This window comes from Syngnathoides biaculeatus, chromosome 2 (assembly GCF_019802595.1).
Source record: "Syngnathoides biaculeatus isolate LvHL_M chromosome 2, ASM1980259v1, whole genome shotgun sequence".
Classification (NCBI taxonomy): domain Eukaryota; kingdom Metazoa; phylum Chordata; class Actinopteri; order Syngnathiformes; family Syngnathidae; genus Syngnathoides; species Syngnathoides biaculeatus.
In genome coordinates, this window is record NC_084641.1 from 29,555,207 (window position 1) to 29,579,609 (window position 24,403).

At 46.3% G+C, this 24,403-nt stretch overlaps 1 protein-coding gene across 2 annotated transcripts; it reads right to left on the minus strand.

Annotated features, from left to right (window-relative positions):
* Nucleotides 1-23,556, minus strand: prickle3 (prickle homolog 3). 2 transcript variants are annotated; one of them, XM_061846230.1, is made up of 11 exons: nucleotides 23,328-23,556; nucleotides 17,465-17,547; nucleotides 12,247-12,430; nucleotides 10,533-10,646; nucleotides 9,239-9,376; nucleotides 7,542-7,745; nucleotides 5,892-6,078; nucleotides 5,479-5,778; nucleotides 3,407-3,706; nucleotides 3,072-3,347; nucleotides 1-1,844 (listed from the first exon to the last, which is right to left on the minus strand). In XM_061846230.1, the coding sequence occupies exons 1-11, from the start codon at nucleotides 23,367-23,369 to the stop codon at nucleotides 1,444-1,446; spliced, it is 2,229 nt and encodes a 742-aa protein (XP_061702214.1). In that variant the 5' UTR covers nucleotides 23,370-23,556; the 3' UTR covers nucleotides 1-1,443. The 2 variants fall into 2 exon arrangements, with proteins under 2 accessions (XP_061702214.1, XP_061702222.1); XM_061846238.1 differs by having other exon boundaries at nucleotides 1-1,841; nucleotides 23,328-23,554.
* Nucleotides 23,557-24,403: the final 847 nt, after the last annotated feature.

Sequence of the window (24,403 nt, forward strand, 5' to 3'; positions counted from 1 at the left end):
GTCCACATTTAACGTGGCAAAATGTCATCATCGAAACATCAAACAAACAAATGACTACACAAATATTTTCATCTGAAATCAAGGCTTTTGCCGGGCTACACTAAGTTAATAATTAGTCAATGTTTATTTCTCTCCATTTTTATAGTGCTTATCCTCATTAGTTCGCTGTACTTTGGGGGTGACCTTTGGCCGGGCAGCAGCCAATCGCGGCGGTCTGTCAACATCCATCTTCTGAATGTGGAAATTGGATATTTTTCATGGGGGGGGGGGGGGGGGGTGTTTCAGGGCTAGTGCCGGGGGGGGGGGTGAGGAGGAATGTACATTTTGCTTCGTCCCCAGGCTATTACATTTGGCTCATTAACGGAATTTTCTTCACTCGCCAAAATGTTAAAAAAGTAAAATAAATATGTAGATAAAAATGTGACTATTTTTATGTTGGTAGGAAACAAGAAAGAGAGTTAAGAGGAATTTCTTCTCTTTTCCTCGCTTCCCACTCAATTCGGAAAGTAACTACAGTACTGTAGTGGAGTACAATGCAGGCAAACACGGGTACCATGTCCAATATGCTCAATTTTACATCCATCCATTTTCTTTGCCGCTTATCCTCACAAGGATCGCGGGGGAGCGCCGGAGCCTATCCTGCCTGTCAACGTGCAGGACTGAACTGGTCGCCGGCCAATCGCAGGGCACATGGAGACAAACAGCCTCACTCACAATCACACCTTGGGACAATTTTGAGTGTCCAATGAATGTTGCACGTTTTTGGGATGTGGGAGGAAACCGGAGAGCCCACTTGGAGAAAACCCACGCAGGCACGGGTAGAACACGCACACTCTACACAGGCAGGGTCCGGAATTGAACCGGGGACCTCAGGAACTGTGAGGCCAACGCTTTCCAGCTACGCCACCGTGCCGCCCAATTTTAAATTTCTTTCTAAATCGATACTTTTGGTCTTTCCACATTATTGACGCTGATAGCGTGTTGAAAACATTTTGAGAACAAATCTATGAACTGCGTCGCCTCAAGATCGAACGCCCGAATAGTTTGTAGACTGGGGAAGGAGAAAACGGCGAGCCACAAGGCTCGCTGCCGGGCAAAAATGATTTCTACACGCCAAACCGTTGAGTCACTCACGGTTTTAAGATCGGCGGGAAGGTGATGACGGCTTTTTGTCTGGTTAATTTCATTTTTAAGCACGTTAAATTGGCAATTGAACCCAATTTTGGGATGGTGTTATGTAGATGTCGGCGCGCAAAAAATGAAACCGGCGAGTGCGTTTTGGAAAGCGGGAGGAATCCAGCGTACGCAGAGGAAAGCCACGCAACGCCCGTACTTGGGCAAATATTCAAACTCCAGTCCGCATTTGAACCGGCAACCTCTTCTAAAAGTCATGACACCCGGACACGGTCCTTCATAGCCATTCTGGCGCTCCCATTCCTCGGGTCAAGAGACCGAGCAGTTTTTATCTCCGTCCTTAGCGCCGAGACGCCTGAAACTGTCCCTCGGGCCCCGTCCGGCCGCCGGCTGCGCTTCCACTTGCGCATTTGTTCCTTGTTGGCGTTTTCGCAGCTGCGGCGGCAGAGGGACGGGCCGCCCGAGAAAGTAGCCCTCCCGCTCGGAGTCCGAGGAAGACGAGCACGTGGAACACGAGTCTTCCAGCTCGCGCCGGCGGCCCGGCGAGGAGGCGTCTCCTTCCGCCTCGCCTCGGCTGTCCGCGGCGTCCGGTCGAAGAGGTTCGGCCCGCGAGCGACCTCCCGGGGCCGGGGGGGGCCCCGGGTCGGATGAAACGTGGCAACGAGACCACCCTCGCCGCAGACCGCCTCGGTGGGAAGAGGAGCCGTCTGCTTAACGGAAAGAAATGCAGACAAAAATCAGTCTTAAGGGGGGCATGAGTACTTACCCTGAAGTACTAAAGTAGAAGTACAGCTAAAGGTTACAACAGTTTTGTACTTTTCATTGCAGTTGGATTTGATATAATTTCCGCCCGATAAGCCGCGACTTTTTTCACACGCTTTCAACCCTGCAGTTTATGCGCTGATGCGGCTAATTTGTGCACTTTTTCTAAACGGCCGCAAGGGGGTATTCGAGCGGAAAAGGTAAGAGTGAGACCGGTGGAATATATGTGCCGGGGAAGTGACTTTTACCGGTCCGGCCCCGTTAGCGCTGTGCAAGGGGTACTGCCGTGCCTCACTGATTTTTATAGGTATGTTTCTTTAACCGGCCTTGTTAGTGCAGCGCTAGCATTATCGCAGCGCTAGTGTTAGCGTAAGCGCAGCACTAGTGTTAAACTCTTTCCGTGTACCATTTTTCTTTGGAACTATCTCGAGTTTCAATGTGGGCACTTGCGGCTTTTACACGGCTGCGGCGTATGCATGTACCAAATGGTATTTCCTTTACAAATGTACTCGGTGAGGTTTATAATCCGGTGCGCTCTGGAGACCGCGAATTCCGGTCATTCATTTGAGTTTTTATTTGTGGTAGTATTTAACTTTTTTATTAAATATGCGCTATTTGTCAAGTACAACAATGGAAAAAAATGGCCACAATAAGTAAGGTGTAATAAAAACAAAAGATGTCAATATAAATTACAACTAGCAGGTAAACAACCATTTACAAATCAAATAATGATAATAATAAAAAAGATTTAACTACTTGACTTAAGACCCGAGTACAGACTGAAATGTATCGTACTTCAGTACAAACGCGTACATTTTTCAGTGCACTACAAGATTCATTTGATCATGTAGCAGAAGGGGGAATATGAAATAACTTTGCAGGAAATGATGGTAAAAAGTCGTCCCAAAATAAAAAGTACGAGATAAACCTCAAAAAAATACACTTGCACATAACGTGAGCTCAACTAGAATACATTTGGACGAATTTAGAAGCAAGAAAAAGAAGTCGAACCGTCCCCATTCCCTGCGGAACTACTGGATTAAAAACTTTTTTTTTTTTTTTTTTTTTTTTAATTTTAAAGAAGATTTCCCTGTTTTGAATCTTTTCAACTATCGCGGGTGAGTCTGCGAGGATCCCCCGTGACAAACGATGGGGGCTCACCGTCCTCCCCTTACCCAGTAGCTCCATCTGCGGCGGGATGCCTTTCTGCAGCCGCAGCCCGCCTCCGCAGCCTCCTTCCGCCTCGCCTCCGTCCCGAGCGCCGTCAGGGTCCCCCGCCTCCGCCTCATCCACGGAGTAGCTGCTGCTGATGGGTTCTCTGAAGCTGACCCTCGCAGTCCCGCTTCGAGACGGCGGCGGAGACGGATCCTGCGGCACGAGGTCTCGGGACTTGATGGGAAGCGGCGGGGGCAGGGGGGGCGGCTCAGGTGACGCGTTTGTCCGGAGAGAGTCTGGATGAGAAAAAGAAGATTCGTCAAACATTCGGAGTTGACGACGTGTTTTTGCTCACCTTTTATGAGAGGATTGGTCTCTTCCGCGCCGTTCCGACTGTCTTGAGCGGTCGAGGTTCCTCTTGAACACAGACCAGTAGGAGGAAGTGTAGGATGCCCATTGAAGAGGGCGTCGGCCGGAGGTTTGACGCCGCCGCCCTCCGGTGATAAAGTGTAATGCGCCAGGTTGCGGGGCCAAGGGGGGGCGAGGCCGTTCCCGCGATGAATGTGGGGGAGGGGCGAGTAGGAGGAGCCTCTCGGATGAGGAAGACCACCGGAGGAAGAAAGGCCGCTTCCGACGGGAGTGCAACACTTCACACCTACGGAAAACCATGCGGACAACCCGTTCAACTGCCGAGCACAAGAACTTTCTGTACTCGTCGCTACAGTTTGCGATTTGATGCCAATATCGTTCAAAAGCGCCAACGTTGCGCATTTCACAAAGTGCAGCCGGTCACACGAGGCACGCCAGTCCGGTGCTGCCTCGGACCGCATCGCGGAAATATGAGAGGAAAGCAGAGATGCCGCGACACCAACAAGTAAGAATAAAACGGGCGCCATCTTACCTTCGTGTAGAATCTAGAAAATTGAAAAATACGAGACTGCTTGTTGAGAATCTCACAAGGGACACTAAAATCGTGGCAGAACAACTGAAGTGATCATTTAGTAGACGCGGCGGGTACCATTACAGTTAAACACGTGCGGTGTCGGTATAGAGCTCGCGCACGTGACGTCATCGTTTCCGCGGCGCCATATTGCAGGTCAAACCCGGCTGCTCTGCGGTGCGGAAGCCGTCGAACCGGAGCAGATTTTTCAAATTTCCAGAGACCCCTTGTGCTGTTGGTTGTAGCAAAAGACGACATATTTCTTCAAGGATATCATTCTATAGAATACGAGCTGAAAAGATCGATGGATTTCGGCAATTAAAGGCGATGGATGGTGCCCAACCAAATACACACGACTGCGTAGCGATCGCTTTCTTTCAGGTAGGAATTATTCACAAGCTAAAATGACCAAGAAGTATTTACAATGCCAAATTGACAAATTTCAGAATATGTGTATTTGGAAAAAAAAAAAAAAAAGTCTTGGCGCAGAGAGGTTTCCGGAGATTAATGTGTGGCCGCAATACGCTTCCGTGTACTGAGGAGACAACTCCTTGTCCTAATTTTTTTTCCAGTCATAGTTAATGAATGCTAGTTTGTGTAAAAACAGGGATCATTTATTTAAATATTGGTATTTGTATTGAAAAAAATCTGAGTGGCCCCATCACTATGTGGGATTTATTCCTGATTGAGAACAGATCCAGTAATCAAGTATTTGTTTGCGCCCAGACTTTTCTACGCTTTCAAACTCTTCCGTGTAAATCCCGATGACTTCCTCACCAGATCCATGTGTAGAACCAGTTGTCCAAAACAAGCGGAAGCGGGTTAACAGTCCACTTTCTTATCGGCCAAAACATCGACTTCGGCATTAAATATGGGTCCTTTATACCAACTGTCTATCATTTTTCCACGTACCTCCATTTATTATCACCTTCTACATGTTTAACGGTATCGGACAAAACTGCGGATTTTGTGCGATAATGCATAGTTTCGTTTCGTTTCGTTTCAACGGAATTAACTTGCAACAATGCTTTGTTTGACCGGCAATATGGCGAGTCACGTGACTTTAGCGCTAATGGTGCATCCCTAGTTTCATCTCAAACACCAAATTGCTGATTGTGGCCGAGAGGCGACGCAGATCTTGGACTGATGGCCAGCCAATCACCGACTCGGCGCGTAAAGATAAATCACCATTCGCATTCGGAACTGCGGACGACTTACGAGTCTTCAACGACGCTAACATGCTCGTTTTTGGAACGTGAGAGGAAGAGAGAGAACCCGAAAAAGCTCCACACAAGCACAGTGCTCGTCTACGCTTTCTCCGGCAAATGTAGAAACTCCACTCCGCCTTGCTTTCGAATCCCCAAACTCAAAACCGTCAGGCGTTTGTGCTAACCACTTGTCCGCCATGCTGAACACCCAGTGCAAGAAAAACGGAATAAATGAAAAACTTTCCTCATAAATCTCCCATATCGAAAATTCCAACTTACTCGTTATCAGCGGCTCGCCACCCTGGATCGGTTGCAACGGAGAACCGCATTGGAGTCCCCGGTGGCGCTGGGCCGGCCCGCAGCGTCTGCGCTGAAGAGGTCGGCTCTGGAGGGCCGAGTCGCAGGAGTCCGAGTTATCGGGGTCCTCCTCGAGCGAGCAGGCCCGGGAGCAGAAGATGAGCCCCCGTCGAGGCAGGAAGGGGCGACCCAGCAGGGGCAGACGGCACCGGGCGCAGCAGAAACACGACTCCGCGGCGTGCCAGCGTCGGCCCTCGTACGTCATCTGACTCTGGCCGATACCTGCAACGCGATTCCGACTATTAGAGGCAACGACAGAACAAGAAACGCTTTGGTCTACGCGAACAGACGAGAGTTGACTGTGCTGCGTTTTGTCTTGAGAAGCGCTTTAGCACCTATCTGTTCCCCGCAGGTGTCGCAGTACTCTGCATACAGCGACTCGTAGCAGGAGCAGCAGTACGGCCGACACTCTCTCACGATGTAACGCTGACCGCCCAGCGCTGCCTCACACTCGAAACAGCTGAAGTGCTTCATGTGCCAGAACCTTCCTTCCGCCTCTGTGCATTCATCTGCAAAAATAATCTTGGATGCGTCGACCGCAGTGCCAAAAAAAAAAAAGAGGAAGAAACGCGGGGTTTGGTGTCATAAAGTGAGGGAATCGCTGTCTTACTCAAGGAAACACTTTCCTATCATGTTCTAGCTTGTGAGACAACAATTTAAGGCACAAGTGACAAATTCTGGGGAATTTCCCAGGAATTTACAAGACATTTACTAAACGGGAGAAAAACGAGTTCCTTCATTTCTTTTTGTTGATTGATTTTTGAGTTTTGGACGTACTGTATCGTTACAAGTGTACGGAAGTCAATAAGTGACACCGGGATTTGAATTTGAAATGTAAAGTGATCACATTTTCAATAGTTGTATTTCAGTGTAACTTTTCAATCTTAACAATTCAACCGGCTACAATTCGCTGTCTGAAATTCACCGTCTGTCATGTGCAAGGCCGGACCACGGACAAGAAGGGCGGGGCGGGGCGTGGGGTGGCTTGCCCACCGCTCTGAGCAGTTTCCTCTATGACACCTGTCGTCGGTCACAGCTGTTTCACATCCGGCACTGTGAGTAGACCACGTATTTAAGTTGGAGTTTTGTCATTGGCGTTTGGCAGTTTGTTGAGCGTGCTGTACCGCATTCTGGGTTACTCCGCCACTGCGCCATTGTAGTCCAGTCACGCTTTTGTTATGCTCTTTAGTTGTCGGACCTTATTTCTTGTTTTGCGGATGCCGGCTTCTTGGACTGTGTTGTCGTGCACGGCTTAGTTTATAATAAATCCCATTGAACGTCATGCCTTTGCCTCTGCCTTTGGGAGTCCCACATTTAGATCCGCCTCCGCACCGCTGGTTCATGACAATCTGTGCGACAAGGCAGGGTTACTTCAGGTCAGAACCGAACAGCCAGCCAATCCAGTTGCGGTTTCTTAGTATGTGACGTCACATACGAGACGATTGGCTGGCTGTTTGGTTCTGACCTGAAGTAACCCTGCCCGGTGGCACAGACGGTGAATTTCAGACAGCGAATTGTAGCCGGTTGAATTGTTAACATTGAAAAGTTACACTGAAATACAACTATTGAAAATGTGATCACTTTACATTTCAAATTCAAATCCTGGTGTCACGTATTTGCTTCCATACAAGTGTCCTCTTGTGGATGACTTTAACTTGTGGGGAGGGGCAAAAGTGGCAAAAAGATTTCTGTGAAACTTGTGTTGTCGCTTGTGGAAAAAAAACTTCCGATATAGAAAATTTTGAAAATATTGTGGAAAATACATGAAATAAAATGGAGCAATTGTAGTACCGTAGTGCTATTGGGGAGGCGTCAAGGAGAATGTGTATCCATCGTGAGTGGATGTCTGCTGACGACTGGAGGAAAAATTCCCCAGTTAATTCTCACGGGAAGTTCCCAATTTGGAAAATTCCCCAAGTCTCCCACATAAAACGTCCTCTTGGAAATTTGCCCTTCCCGTGTTTTTCCGTCTAGTTGACAGTCACCTCGTCGCAGGCTTGGCATCGGGGCTTGAGCCTCTCGGCGTGATGGCGGCCGCAGTAGACGTCGCCGTCCTGGTAGAAGTAAATCAGGTCGACCAGCAGCTCATCGCAGCAGGCGCACCGGAAACACCGAGGATGCCAGCAGGCGCCGTTTCCCGCACGACTGGCAAACACGGCGACGTCTCCGCCGCTGATCTCTCTGCCGCACTGGGAAAAACACATTTTGCTCAAGAGGTGACAGGGAACAAAAGAGATTGGAAACTCCAGCTTTTTTTTTTTTTTTCTGTTCTTCTTCCCAATGACAATGCAATTTTTAAAAAGCCATTGTAATTTATTAACCCCAAATAATCACAATACAGTACAGCCTCAGTTCTTCAACAAATCGGTTTTTGGACGAAAATTTTGAGATTTTTCTGCTTCTGTTTTTGAACGAAAATCGGTACTCGAACGCTCCTGGCAAAACCGGGAAATATAACCAGCTGACCCACCCACTGCAAAATTTTAATCATGATGTGATGAGCCACTTCACAAAAGTGTGACACGAGATTCATTCTTTATGAAAAGGGGGCAAGTCAGTTGATAGTTTTGCATTGCTTTTTTCTTGTGAATCTTCTCATTTCTGCATTTTGTTTCAAAGATTTCGTTAACTAGAGTTACAAGTTCATGTTTTTGGGTGTTACTTTTTGTAAAAATAAAAAAAAAAATCTCCCCCCCCTCCCCCACATTATTGCTTGTTTAAAGTTATTCTGCACTTTTGTTGATTAAAAAAAAAAAAAAAAAACTTTACAAGGCTGAGGGCCGAGTCACTCCAGATACGGCAACGTGCTCCCAGCCTAGCATACTCTACTACAAAAGCATGCATTTTAAGCAAAAAATAAATACATTTCTTCTATAAAGTATTGAAACTATAAATGTATTTCTACTATGAAGTAATAAAAGCTAAAGCCCATTTTTTTTGGGCTTGGAATGCATTATTTCTTTTTCCATTCATTGTAATGGGAAATATCGATTCGGTTTTCGAACCGCCTTCTAGAACGGATTGTGGTCGAGATCCGAGGCTGTACTGTATATGACACGAGATGTCACGTTTTTAAATAGCTGCCAAAGCCAAAAAGAAGGAATTGCAGCCATCCCAAATGTGGGCGACGGCAAAAAAATGAGCCGTGTGGCCTTCAAAGCGCAAAGACAACGACAACGGGTCGCACAACTTGCACACAACTGGCTGAAACGCCGGCATTTGGCCAAAAGGAAATAAGCTGTTAAAAAAACAGATCATTCTGAATCCTTGAGACGTTTTGGCAAAAACGCGTCACCCCATAATCAATTGCATGCGGAACATCTTTTTGTTGTTGTTCCACAACAGCCGACTAAATGAAAATTGTCAGAAATCCAAGCAAATGGGAAATGATACAAATCTAATTCCTTCATACGATCAAGGCAAAAATTAAAAAGTAGGAACAAAAGCATCTATTTATACAGATTAAAAAAATACTTCAGAGAGAAAATAACAGTGAAGGAAAAGAAATTATTTTGCCCGCGCCTTGGTGCTCGAGTTTGACACCCGTGCCTGAGGGGCGCCGTAAAAAAAAAAAAAAAAATCACAAAAATAACAAGCACGTTTCCACTGTACTCGTACATTCCGCGGGGTAAAGCTGCTGCCTTGTGCACATTTGACGCTAAAACGGAAAGGTTGCCCCCACCTGCTTGCAGATGGCGCCGGTCATGGTCACGGGGAAGAGTCTGACCACGCCGCGACCCACGTTGTCCCGTTTCCTTTGCTGGCTGAACGAACGCAACTCCCGCTTCTCCTTCTCGTTCAGCGAGCTGCAGTAGTGCGCCTGTCACATGACAACAACAACAACTTGGATGCATTTTCACAATCCAAAATCTGTATTTGTGGAATATTGTGAAGCCGTATGCTAAGCCGTTCACGTTTCTCAACAAAATATGATGTCTAATCCATTCACCCATTTTCTTTGCCGCTCATCCTCACAACGGTCGCGCGGAGCGCTGGAGCCTATCCGAGCTGTCAACGGGTAGGAGGTGGGGTACACCCGGAAGTGGTTGCCAGCCAATCGCAGGGCACACAGCGACAAACGGGCGCACTCACAATCATACCGAGGGGCAATTTAGTGTGTTTTTGGGATGTGGGAGGAAAGTGGAGTGCCAACGCAAATTCCGCACAGGCGGGTCCGGGATTCAACCCGGGACCTCAGCTACACTAACAAAAGTTTCCTCCGCAAAGGTCTGAGCTCTTTGACATACCGCGTTTTTTCTAAAGTTACCGTCATTTCTGGCCTATCAACCGCAACTTTTTTTCCACACGCTTTCAACCCTGCGGTTTATATGGTGATGCGGCTAATTTGTGCATTTTTTCCAACGGCCGCAAGTCGAGCGTAATAGGTAAGAGTGAGACCGGTGGAATATACGAGCCGAGGAAGTGACTTTTACCGGTATGTTTTTTGTTTTTTGAAACCGGCTCTGTTAGCGCTGTGCTAGCGTGTTGCGCTGTGTGACTGCTGCATCTCAGTGATTTTTACCAGTATGTTTTTTTTTTTTTTAAACCAGCCCTGTTAGCGCTGCATTAGCATTAGCGTCACACTATCATGTTGCTGCCGCATCTTAGTGATTTAGGTATGTTTTTTTTTTTTTTTTCCAACTAGCCCTGTTACTACTGTGCTACTGTGTAGCTGCCGTGGTTTGTTTATTTTACCGGTATGTTTTCTGTTTTTGTTTTTTTTAAACCAGCCCTGTTCGTGCTATCGTGTTGTTGCTATGTTAAGCTCAGCTAAGGTATAAAAACTTTGCAAACTCTCTGTGTACCGTCTTTGTAAATATCTCGTGTTTCAATGTGGGCACCTGTGGCTTTTACACAGGTGCGGCTTACGCATGTACCAAATGGTATTTCCTTTACAAATGTACTGGGTGAGACCTATAACCAGGTGCGCTCTGTAGGCCGGAAATTACGGTAATTATGTGTGAGAAAGATGTTACCTCACTGTCATGGGCAGGAAGCTGGTGCAGCAGCTGTTTGATTCTGTAACGTTCCCCCGCACTGTTCACATAAGGCACCCGGTCCTCTGGCCAGCTGCTAAAATATTGATAAACCTGCAACGTGACCAAATATGAAAAATGAAGGTGGCTGGATCAAAAAGAAAAAAAGATGCAGAGGGGATGCAATCACAATGAATCACATTTGAAATGAGCTGCAGTGGTCCATGAAAAGCTAGATGATGACTTTTTTCCTGTGTTGTGAGCCAAAATTTTAATCATGAGCACGTTTTAATTATACCGCCACAAAAACAACCAAAAAATGAATCCGTCAATTGTTGACTGAAAGGCGCAAATTGTCAAAATTGACAAATGCAAAATGAAAACACTTGCAATGAGCAAGGGGGGGGGGGGGGGCTCTCACGTTCAACTAAATAGTTAAAAGGTCAATGAGCAACCCGGGCTGGGGTCGGCGCTCCTGATCTCGCTCACTCGGCCGTGACATTTACACCCACAAATACTGCAGTGCGTGTATGAATTTTAATTTTTTTTTTTTAATTATATACTTTATAATATATATTTTTTATTACTTATACTATACTAACCGATTTTATTTTCCTTGTTATGAGGATGTCAAGCAAAAAAAGATTATGACAGGTTTAAGCCCCTGTCACTTAAAAAGAAAATGCATGTTTGCTAGAAATAGAATATGTCCATCCATCCATTAGCTTTGCCGCTTATCCTCAGCAGGGTCGCAGCGAGTGCTGGAGTCTATCCCGGCTGTCAACAGGCAGGAGGCGGGGCACACCCTGAACTGGTCGCCAGCCAATCGCAGGGCACATGGAGACAGACAAGAGTCGCACTCACAATCACACCTATGGGCAATTTAGTTGCGTGTTTTTGGGATGTGGTAGGAAGTCGGAATGCCGGGAGAAAAGCCACGCAGGCACGGCGGGAAGCACGTGCAAACTCCACACGGGGGGGGCTGGGATTGAACCCGGGACCTCCGAACTGTGAGGCCAACACTTCTACCAGCTGAGCCACCGTGCCGCCAAATAGAATATGTGTCAGTGATTACATTTGTATGCGCATTGCTACTTATATATATATATATTTGGAGCTATTTAACGTGGGCTGTCACTTCTTCTTATTCTTAGAGTCACCGATGGTGTAGCGGTACACACGCCTGCCTTTGGTGCGGGCAGCGTGGGATCGATTCCCGCTCAGTGATGGTGTCAATATCTGCCCTGCGACTGACAGGCGACCAGTTCAGGGTGTAGTCTGCCTTTCGCCCGAAGCTAGCTGGGATAGACTCCAGCTTTCCCGCGACCCTTGTGAGGATAAGCAGCTTGGATAATGACATGACTTCTCCTTTGGGTTTGTCCCGTTAGAGGTCACCACAGCACCCTCCTACAACTTCCTCTCTAACAATCGCAGATGTCAAAAGAGCAGAAAATATTAATATCAGACACTTTTTGGTCAGAATTTTGTGAATTGAACAGTCAAAATCTGTGAAACAGCTGACAAAATGGGGAAATATGATTTTTAAAAGCAGATGAGTTACGCGAGAGTGCCTTTTGATAAACGTGAACCTTCCCCCCCCCGCCTCAAACCCCCAAAACAAACATAAAGAGCGCCCCGTGTTGCGGTGTGCGGGGCCAGAGTGCGAGCGAGCGAGCGAGCAGTCGCGCTTGCTCACTGATGAGCGTGGGCTCACCTGTTCCGGCTTGAGGCCGGGCGGAACCCAGGCGTATTCCTCGGAGGCGCAGCCCGAGTCGTCGTCGGAGATGGAGTGCCTCTGGAAGTCCGACACCAGCGTTGTCATCCTCTTCTCCAACTGGCCCGGCATCGAACCCACGGCGTGCTCCTCCCGCACGCACTTGCAGTGGACGCAGATCTTCCTGTGCACGCAATCGGACCAGAATCATCATCATCATCATCATCATCACCCCGCAGTGTACACCAAGCAAAACAACAGCCCTGTTCTTCTTTTACATCACAGGTGTCAAATACAAGGCCCGAGGGCCAGATGCGGCCCGCCGCTTGATTTCATGTGGCCCGCGAAGGCGAATCAAATGTATCACCTTTCATGATTTCAAAATTTCAAATTGTCCCATCATAAATGATATTGCAGGCACTTTTGTGTTACCACACAACAATCGTGGAAAAACCAATTACTCTTGATTTCTGATTCCAAAACGAGTTCACAAATTTCACATGTAAATATGACGAGGCGGTGAAAGATTTTTATGGTTTCATAGTCCTGACGGCCCTCTGAGTAAAATGTGGCCCGTGGCAAAAATGGGTTTGTCGCCCCTGCTTTACGTAGGAGTACACGGGGTCCCTTAGTAGTATGTTAAACAATTCCTCCGTTTCGTGTTCAAACTGCATAATGCTACAGTGGTCGGTTCTTGTTCCTGTACCGTGTATTTATTAAATACGGTTCAGTTGTATGGGACTTAACTTTGGAGTACAATACATTTACATTACATTACATTTAAGAACTATCCATCCATTTTCTTCACTGCTTATCCTCACGGGGGTCGCGGGGAGTGCTGGAGCCAATCCCAGCAGTCAGCAGGCAGGAGGCGGGGTAAACCTTGAACTGGTCGCCGGCCAATCGCAGGGCACATGGAGACAGACAAGAGTCACACTCACAATCACACCTATGGGCAATTTAGAGTGTACAATTAGTGTTGCATGTTTTTGGAATGTGGGACGACATCAGAGTGCCCACCTGGAGGAAACCCACGCAGGCACGGGGAAAACATGCAAACTCCACACAGGCGGGTCTGGGATTGAACCCGGGACCTCAGAACCGTGAGGCCAACACTTTACCAGCTGAACTATTTATTTTTAATCATCTACTTTGGTGCAATTCCATGTTACTGGTATTATTACCTGTATTTAAAAGCCCACTTCCACAATTTGGTCTTATTTCGTATAACCTTGGGTGTCATTTTATCAGATCATTTGGGTCAAAAATGCCCAGAATGTCCTTGAGATGGCCGACTTGCTCGTCCATTATCTCCTGATACGCCCGCTGTGTCTCACCCCGACGGGTACTCATCAGTGGATCACCAAGAGAACGTTGGCTTAGCGACACACCGTTCGCACGGGGCCGCTAAATTTGATTTTAATCCCATCACCCCCCCCCCACAGCGACATCCCGCTTGCATTAACGGCCTTGACTTGGATCCCAAACAGGAGGGAAATGAGGTCAGTGGCCTAAGCCAGAGGGGACAAGATGGGAGGCGTAATCTCCCTCTCAGCCGTGTCCTTGGACTCCACATCTGTCGCCGGGTGGGCTCGTTTGCGGGCAGACAGTCGGGGGTGTTACCACGTTGTGTGCCCACCACGTGGCAGAAAGTGTTGCTTGTATAAGAGGCTGCCAGCTGCTACGAGCGGCTTTATCCTGCCACACAACATCAGCGACGCAAAATTGTGTCTTACATTTGGGTTATACTTAAAAACAAAGTGAACTTTAAACTGAGGTGTGGGGACCCTCGCAGGGGACTGCAGGCCGTAAATCGGGGGTCCGCAAAATAATTTGCGATGAATTATGTTGGATCGGGCGGCACGGTGGATCAGCTGGAGAGCGTTGGCCTCACAGCTCCGAGGACCCGGGTTCAATCCCAGCCCTCCCTGTGTGGAGTTTGCATGTTCACCCCGTGCCTGCGTGGCTTTTCTCCGGGTGAGCACTCCGGTTTCCTCCCACATCGCAAAAACATGAAACAATAATTGGGCTCCCTAAAACTGATTGTGAGGGCGACTCTGTGCCCTGCGATTGGCTGGCGACCAGTTCGGGGTGTACCCCGCCTCCTGCCCTTTGACATCTGGGATAGACTCCAGCACTCCCCGTGACCCTTGTGAGGATAAGAGGCAAAGAAAATGGATGGGTGGAAATGACAGTGCTTTTTATAAACTAGCTGCTCTTTGTTCTGAGCTGATTTGTCCGAAGCACTGCACCTCGGCTAGCGACAATGGATAACTCCATCCATTTTTTTTTGCTGCTTATCCTCACAAGGGTCACGGGGAGTGCTGGAGCCTATCCCAGCTGTCAAAGGGCAGGAGGCGGGGTACACCCTGAACTGGTCGCCAGACAATCGCAGTGCACATAGAGACAAACAACCAAGAGACAAACAGCCGCACTCACAATCACACCTACGGGCAATTTAGAGTGTCCAATGTTTTGGGGATGTGGGAGGAAACCGGAGTGCCGGGAGAAAAACCCACGCAGGCACGGGAAGAACATGCGAACTCCACATAGGCGGGTCCGGGATTGAACCCTGGTCCTCAGAACTGCGAGGCCAACGCTTTACCAGCTGAGTCACCGTAACGCCTAGTTAAAAATATTCTTTTTTTTTTTTTTTAATTCTACCCTGCAAGTTGTCCCCAGATGGAAAAAAAAATGGAGACCCCTTGCTTAGTGCCTTGAGATAAGACCACACTCGTAACTTAAAGCCTTTTTTCTCACTTAAAAGAATATAAATTGAATCGGTTCGGCACAAAAAATTGTAACATGTTTTTTTTTTAATAAGGAATATAGCACGATACAAAAATGTACTGTATCGGAAAACGTAGAGTAACAAAATAGTTTAACTATAATTTGAAGAACGAAACAGCTTGATTGAGCGTAAACAGCATCTGGGATTGGCTGTAAACAGCTTAAAGCCTTTTTTGAAGAATCGTTGACGTTCTGCCAAATGATTTGAGTTGAGGGCGCAAAAATTTATGCTTGCGGCGGCGGCGGCGGCGCCCCCCCAGCCCCCACCCGATGAAAGTGGCTTTCACAGCCTTGCCACAGACTTTTGGCCCGCCGTCGTTACGGTCGCCAAGTCGGACAAGCTTTCAACGTGACACCGTCGGCGCTCGCCGGAGAAATCGGATCCGTTCTGGTACAACAGAAGGAGGCAGAAGGGGTGTGCACCATCCAAAATAGATAATAATATAAAATAATAAATTAAAAAAAAATTGTAATAATAATAGATAAAATACATAATAAATGGAAGTCACGCAAACGGGTAAAAATGAAAATGAAAACGGACAACGCAAAGCAGCAACACTTTTTCTGTTGCGCTCGAAGATTTTGCTTCTATATTGCGCCGGAGTTCAAAAAATGGATTTTGACAACTTTGGAGATGAGACGCACCATCCAATATATCCATCCATCCATTTTCTTAGCTGCTTATCCTCACAAGGGTCGCAAGAGAATTCAACATACAATGGGATTTAAACAAAACAAAAAAAAAAAACAGGGCATGGATTTATCAACAGCTTCTAAAATGTTGAGAAAGGCAGGTTTTATGAAATGTGCTTTTTGTATTTTTTTTAACACAACTATTACGTTTTGATTTTACTTTTAAAAAAAGGGGGAGGGGTATTTAAGGGCTGCAAGTGAACTACTGTGAAACTGCAATACTTTTCCCTCACGGGATACTTAATCATACCATCAGAATCTATCAACAGGTGTAGAAATAAATAAAAATTGTAGTTAAATTAATGTATAAAAATAAATTGTTGAATGCAAATATATTGCACTGTACTTCAAACTAAAATACCGGGCTGTACATTGAAAAATGTCCCATACTTGAAAAGCAAAAAAAAAAAATATATATATATATATAAGAGACTGGGAAAAACATAGATAGATAGATAGTAGATAGATAGATGATAGATAGATAGATATAGATAGATAGATAGATAGATAGATAGATAGATAGATAGATAGATAGATAGATAGATAGATAGATAGATAGATGCAAGCGGCGCTCTTCGGATCCTTTCAATGTCATTGCCACAACCGACTCTCCATCCTCCACTCGATATTACAGTAGTACATGCACAACTCGCGTGACTTAAAAAGTACTAAAAACACGGCGCCGGCAGGCAAGTTGTGGTGTGCGTTACATATTTCAGTGAGTCACGCTGCCTTTGAAGGTGCCAGGTGACGTTCGGACCGCCGCGTCGGATTGACGGCAGATGGGCAACAAAAGGTTTTCTTCGTTCGGTTCGTCACCCCACGAACGTGAGCTTCGATATGCAGCTTTGGATTTGTATATTTTATATTTCACATGGTGTTGGGATCACAGTTTGTGGTATGTTTACGGCTTATACTTTTAATATAAGTATTGATAAACATTTTTCGGAGCGGCAGTGCTTATTGTTATCTGTGATCTAGCCACGTACCGTCAGACATTCACAATTGCGTGTCATTAGCCTAATAAGTATAAAAAAAATAAGAAATAAATTAAAAAATAAAACAAAAAATTAATAAATTTTATATATATATATATATTTTTTTTTTCTTTTTCTTTTTCTTTTGGCTTGTCCCATTAGGGATCCTTGCTAAAAATTGTGGGCTTTTGGCCAGCCGGACCGGTTATCATTTTTCTTGTCTTCAGAAAACACTCAAAAATGGCATAGCCAATTATGAATGATGAATAGTGTTTCGGAATCGTGTACAGTTGTTGAAAAACTGCTCAATCAATGTCTAAATTGATTGACCCTTTGATCGTGATTCTGGCGTGCCGCTATTATTCTTTTGATTGTGATTAATTATCTAAAAAGAACACAAAGTCTAGACCCTAAAGATATTCAACCATTCGTGGGCAGCGTCCCATTTTTGGGACATTATGATTTTCACGCATTATGTCCTTCAGCATATCAAAATATTAATGTGTTTTAATCTGATTCTGGTTTTTGGGACGATCTACAAAGAAACCCCAAGTACCCTCTCGCGGGCAACGTCCCATTTTTGGGACGAGATTCGAAATGAGTAAAGTTATCATATGATTTGAGCGTAAACGAAAAAGAAGTGTTATTTCCTTGATTGCGGCCTGGTCGGAGACTTTTCTCTCTGATCTCCAAACGTCAACAAACCGAATGAGAAAACCTTTTCCCGGCGGACGGCAACGGGCAGCGTCAGTTCGTACCTCCATCCGTGGACGCGGAAGCCGGGGCACCGGTCTCCGCAGCGCATGCAGGGCTGCCCTCCGTCTGGGTCTTCGTCCTCCTGCTGGAACAACAACAACAACAAAAAAAAAAGTCAGCTCACCGGCGGCGGACCCACTTTTAGACCCGTGACGCTTGCAAGAACAGACCCGCAGTCGCGTTTTCCCCCTCAAGTTGGCGAACAGATTATTTAATGGCGTGTATGAATGAAAAACCTGCATAATCATATCACGCGCTGGCGTACCGATGACCCCTGAGACCGACGCACGGCACTCACTGCACTGAGACACGGGAATTTCATGCATAAACTTACTAAAAGATGCAATTTTGTAATGATTCCATCCATCCATCCATTTTCATAGCCGCTTATCCTCACAAGGGTTGCGGGAGCCAGTCACTCGCAGGGCACATGGAGACAAACAGGCGCACTCACAATCACACCTTGGGGCAATTTAGCGCGTCCAATTAATGCTGCATGTTTGTCGTGAATTATATAACCAAATGCAGGACTCCGAGACAAGGGCATGGTATTGAGCGTGGTTTTATTCCAAGTCAGGGCCATACACGGTGTAAGCAGTCAGAGGCACAAAAACACGAGACTAAAGGCAAGATCCAAACAACGTGAAACAAGGTCCGATGACTATGGGACAAACTAAGAAACTTGACAAGACGTGGACAAACTAAAAGGGCACAGACTCGCTGTGACAAGGAAAGCTTTATACTAAACTTACGCACAACGTGCGGTAAATGCAACGCGACAAATTCCAAACCGGAATGGCTGATCTAATTACCTTCAAATGAACCACAGCTGTCAGAGGTGGCCCCGCCCAGAGCAGTGGCCTGGCCACGCCCCTCGTGGCAGATGCCAGGCCACGCCCACGACAATCTTTTTGGGATGTGGGAGAAAACCCGAGTGCCCGGAGAGAATATGCAAACGCCACACAGGCGGGGCCGGGATCGAACCGTGGACCTCGGAACTGTGAGGCCAACACTTTACAGCTGCGCCACTGTGCCGCCTTGTAATGAGTGATTTTCACAAAAATTCTCAAAGGTTCGATCCCCGGCCCTGCCTGTGTGGAATTTGCATGTTTCTCCCCGTGCCTGCGTGGCTTTTCTCCGGGCACTCCGGTTTCCTCCCACATCCCAAAAACATGCAACGTCAATCGGACACTCTAAATTGCCCCATGGTGTGATTGTGAGTGCGGCTGTGCGCTTCAAGTTACAAAAAATTCGCGACTTCCAGAACGGGTGAATTTCGTAAGTAGAGGTACCACTGTGTAAGACAATCTGGTGTGTTTGTGCATGAGGATAATTGTGTGTCTTGCAAAAAGTCCCATACGCTGATACAATGCCCCCCCCCCCCCCAATGTGTGGACTTCAGGCTATAGTTTGTCCCATAGCCAGCGTGGCCCTGACTTGGAATAAAACCACGCTCAATAGCATGTCCTCGTCTCGGAGTCCTGCATTTGCGTATATAATTCACAACAAATATGCAGCATTAAGTGGACACTCTAAATTGCTCGTAGGTGTGATTGTGAGTGCGGCTGTTTGTCTCGATGTGCCCTGCAATCGGCGGCGACCAGTACAGGGTGTACTCTGCCTCCTGCTCGACGACAGCTGCGATAGGCTCCGGCACTCCCTGTGACCCTTGTGAGGATAAGCGGCTGTGAAAATGGATGGATGGATTCTTTACATTATGTACTTGGAATGCTTATTTTGGGTGGGGGCGGGGGGCGCTTGGAACGGATTACACCATTTCCATGTAAAACGCGCTTCAAGTTAGGAAAAATTCACGTTGCGAAATGACTTCCAGAACGGGTGAAATTCGTAAGTAACTCATTGCATGTCTTCCAAAAAGTCCCATACGCTGATGAAATGCCCCCCCCCCCCGACCCCCCACGTGCGGACTTCAGGTTCTCTGGTTTTGGAGCTGCCCGGAAGGAAGCAGGCACAGGATGGGAGTTGCACCCTTTCCCTCTCACTTTCTTTCCCTCGCCGGTGTGCGCCGTTTGAATTCCACGTCGAAGCACTTTGAGCGCCGTTTTCCCCACTTTGGAATCGGAATGGACAAAACTTGCATGTGAGCAAACGCATCAAAAACACGTTCTTCATAAATACACGTCTTCATACCGTGTAATTACAGATGTACGCTGCTTATAATGGAGAATGCAATAAAGCGGACAAGATACTTGCACGTACCTGCTTGGTTTTCCTCCTTTGTAGGAGTCACATTTCACTCGCCGTTCCGCTCACGCCTGTTTTGAGAGCCGACTTCACGGGTGTCAAACCGAAGGCCCGGGGGCCACATCGGGCCCGCCGCATGAGTTTATGTGGCCCGCGAAGCCAAATCTAGAGTGTCAGTTCCCAAGATTTCAAATGGTCATATATCATAAATGATAAAGTCGAGATATTACGAGGATTTTTGTGTTTGTTGAAAAACACATTACCCTTGATTTCTGGTTCCAAAATTGGTTCATAAATTGATGATGTAAATATGGTGAGATGATTAAATATTTTTGTTCCGCAGTCATAATGGCCCACGAAGGGAAACCGGAACAATGTTGTGGAACGCGGGAAAAATGAGTTTGACACCCCTGTGGACCTACTTGAATTTGTTCCATTCCTCCTATCGCAAAACATATTTCCACGTAGAAATAAGTGGAAATGCAATTAATCCGTTGCGGCATTCCCACTCCCCACAAAAAAACAAATTCTTTTTAACTAAAAACGACGCCCACTCACCCCCCCCCCCAAAAAAAAAAAAGTAGCTCACCAACTACAACATAAAGTCCCTCAACAGTATTCTACTGTTGGTGTCAAACTCGAGGCCCGGGGGCCAGATCCGGCCCGACACATGATTTCACGTGGCCCGCAGAGGCAAATCTCGTGTATCCACTTCAAAAATCTGCACCAAAATTTCTGATTGTCAAATCATAATATTGTGAATATGATCATATTGAGATATTGCAAGCATTTCTGTGTTGCCAAACATCAATAAAAGTTGAAAAACCCATTCCCTTGATTTAGGATTCCAAAACTACTGCACTTCATAAGTTCCAAGTGTAAATATGATTGGGCGGTCAGAGATATTTATGATTTCACAGACATAACGGCCCTCTGAGGGAAAACCGTAACTACGACGTGGCCCGCGACAAACATGAGTTCGACACCCCTGCTACAACGTGAGACGGCGACGTAACAGTTTCTCTCCACGTACAAGGAAAACTCGAGCACAAAAACCAACCGCGCCGAACGTTTGCCCAACGTTCTTCTTCTTCTGTGGGTTTTATTGGCAGCCGGCGACTCAGCTTATCGGCGTACTAGCGCCGCCAGTCGGTATTGTCTTTCCACTACGTGGAAACCAATGTGACTCGACGGTGGCCACGTTATACGTTTGCGCGCTGGGAGTCTGAAGCGCATTTTTGCTTGAATCTGAAGACGAAAATTGGGCCCAGCGGCGGCTCGTACCTCGAAAAACCCGTCGGTTCAAGACAGTCGCCACCTCGGCTCTTGTTTGCCACAAAGCCGCGAAGGACCGTTGACAGCGGTTATTTCCTGATACCGACAGCCTGGCAGGCACGAAAAACAAAAGCCACGCTCAACACTGCAAATGATCATTAGCTCGGTTAGGAATGGGCGGAGACAGCCGCAGGATCCGAATACCTTTTGGAAATTGCAGCCGAGCAGCGGTGACGACGGGACACTGCGGGTTGGTTTTTTTTTTTTTTTTTTTGCTGACTTGTCAAACAGATGAAATGACAGCAATGTGAACACCCCGGCACTGTAATTTCCCTCCTCGAGGTAAACGGTGACCGGCACGCGCGGGCATGTGCCGCTTTTATCCAAGCGAGGCCGAACTTGGGTACAAATCTCTTCGGTTTTTGAGAGGGTGTGGAATAAAAATAACGTTACATAAAGGGAAACAAAAATATTTTAACAAACTGAAATCATTTGGGGCGGCACGGTGGATCAGCTGGAAAGGGTTGGCCTCGCGGTTCCGAGGTCCCGCGTTCAATTCCGGACCCGCCTGTGTGGAGTTTGCATGTTCTCCCCGTGCCTGCGTGGCTTTTCTCCGGGTAGCTACTCTGGTTTTCTCCCACATCCCAAAAACATGCAACATTTTTTGGGAAACTCTAATTGCCCGTAGGTGTGATTGTGAGTACGATTGGTTGTTTCTCTCGATGTGTCCTGCGATTGGCTGGCAACCAGTTCAAGGTGTACCCTTCCCCGTGCCCGATGACAGCTGGGATCGGCGCGCGCGACCCTTGTGAGGATTAGCGGCTCAGAAAACGGATGGATGGATGGATGGGTTTTGTGTATATTTATTAAATAAAATTGAATCGAGCACACTGCATTTGTTGACTTCAGTTCATTTGTCACAGAAGGGTGCAAATACTTTTTCACGGTTTTGCGCCCGTGCTAAAATGCCTTCCAAATTTGTTGGATTTTGATTTTATTTCATTTTTTAAGTAAATCTGGAAAAAAAAAACCCTACTCAACCCTTTGGGGGCACGTCTGGCAGGAGCAGTAGCTCAGTCTGTAAGGACGTTGAAGTCCCACGACGGACAAAATGCTCGCCTGCTGGCTGGCTAATTATCGAGGTGCCCTTGAGCAAGGTAAGGTCTCCACCGCCACAGCTCAAGTAGAGCGGCACTCCCCTTTTACTACGAACCGCTCCTTCGCACGCCAGCATGTGTACAGTGGAATACAACATGACGTACACATTGGAGCGAGAGTTGAATTCCCCTTTGAGGGACACAAATAAGTGTCAGGTGTCATGCCTATAAACATTCTAAAATAGATCTTGTAATGAAAACAACATATAACGTGATTCACTTCAATGTCCATACGGAAAAATAAATACGAGCGGAGAGCACGTCATCATTCGACATCCCAGTGGCAGCCATATTGCCTGCATCTTCTGTTCATCACGTCACACCGCGACATTCGCCATTGAAAACACGCCGCGCTTCCTACTATGGGACACGGAAGCTCTTTTCAAGCAAGAGAACATCTCACAATCGAGTGAAGTGACGGGGGCAATGTCAGCGAGCCATATTTAGATGATATGCGGATCACAGCCAAACCGTTTTGGCTAACACGAAGGAATAAAGAGCGAGCTTCCCGCAGGTAAAACTAATGGAAACATACGAGTGCGCTACTGCCCTGTACGTCACTTCCTGCTTCCTCTCGAAAACAAATCCCTCGAGAGGATTTTCACGGCGGGAGTGAGAAAAAGCCATATACGTCAAAATCGTGTTTCGTTGTGGAAAATTGGTCCATTCCAGCTGCCTTCCCCCCCCCCCCCACATTAATAACATACTAAAAATCATGCATTTCATGACAGTGGACCTTTTATAATGTTATTAAAAAAAACATCTTTTTTGTCATTTTTTTCTACTTTAAGTCAATATGAAGTCACTTTGTACTTCTGGGAACTTCCCTTGCTCCTATCGTTTACAAAAATTATGAGAAGTTCATGTTTCATGTGCATTATCCCAACCGGCTCAGGTAGGGGGCGGTGACGTCATTGACCCCCCCCCTCCCATCCCCTCACTTTGAACATCCAAAATGACTCACAAAAACACAAAATGAATCGCAAAGTATTCTGAAATATGACAAAGTATGACAAATCGACACACGATTTATTGTCCTTTGTGTTTTGACACATTGCAAAAAAAAAGAGGTAGCACAAAAAAACAGGGAACGGAGGAAGAAAGTTTTGAGAAACTTTTACGGCGAGTATCGAACGACGACACAAGGTGGAGTTTTTTTGAGCACCGAATTACTTATAAATACATTTTTGAATCGTGAAGAAAGAAGTAAATCATGCATGCCACTTACCGAGCGGCAGGATCGTCGCTTTTTAGACCCGCGGAAAAACATGAGCCAGGCGTGTGTTGATGAAAAAGCTCGAATATCCAGACAAACGAGTAAAAGAAGGACACATGAAGGTCGTATTAGCAGTCTGTGTATGATAAATTATATGATGTATGACTACCAAAAAGTCTTCCACCGCCTTTAGCTACTTCGGCAACTAACAAGCTAGCGTAGCTCGGAAAGGAAAATCCCCTTTTGCTTTTCAATGTTAAAGCTAGAACAGAACAAGTTTAACATTCATGTAAAAAAATTCATCTTAATGAAGGATTCATGCTTAGATATAAGTAATTATCGATTCATTATTATAACGAAAACACTGATCGTGTTATCAGTGTCGATTTGACATGTAAGTTCTTTTATTTTGAAAGGTTGACCCTCTAATTTACCAGCTGATGAGACGTTCACGTTAACTTGACTTTCCTCCAGCTTTACCTTGATCGAGAGGTGTGCAGTCGTGCACCAGTAACCACTCGGGCCTACTGACACTAGAGAAACCACGACAGTATTGTAATACTTCTTTCTCCACGGCACCTACGACCACTTGGATGAAAAAAAAAAAAACTATCACACAAAAGCTTGAATCTGTCTTTGTAACTCAAGATCAAAATGTGTTCCTGTTTTTTCGAGAGAAAAACTGAGTAAAGATTTGTTGCACTAATCAAAGAATCAAAAATGATTCCAAATAAATCAAATTATTACTCACTACACCCTAATTTAGTAATAATAACTGTATTTTGTGGGAAAAGTCACACAATAAAGCTGCATAATTATAACTATGGTTAGTCTACTCCCACCTACTGGCAGTCCGGTAGAAGGCAGGTAAAATGTCAGTTTTTTTGCCCCATACACGCTGAATTATTTTATGTTTTCATAACTCTCTCTCACAGGTGTCAAATTCAAGGCCCGGGGGGGGGGGCAGATCCGGCCACCCCATGATTCTATGTGGCCCGCGAAGCCAAATTTAGTGTCAATTTCAATTATTCTTGTAAAAGTTTGTTAAAAAAAAAAGAAAAAGAAAAAAAAATCAGTCATGCATCATA

Bases quoted from the DNA above. Each gene is read 5' to 3' on its own strand.
- prickle3 (XM_061846230.1), bottom strand. From the start codon at position 23,369: ATGTTTTTCCGCGGGTCTAAAAAGCGACGATCCTGCCGCTCG. The intron at 10,647-12,246 runs GTGAGCCCACGC...GTCACGTTGCAG, and splicing joins CCGGCCTCAAGCCGGAACAG to GTTTATCAATATTTTAGCAG. The intron at 9,377-10,532 runs GTAACATCTTTC...GTCATGTGACAG, and splicing joins TTCCTGCCCATGACAGTGAG to GCGCACTACTGCAGCTCGCT.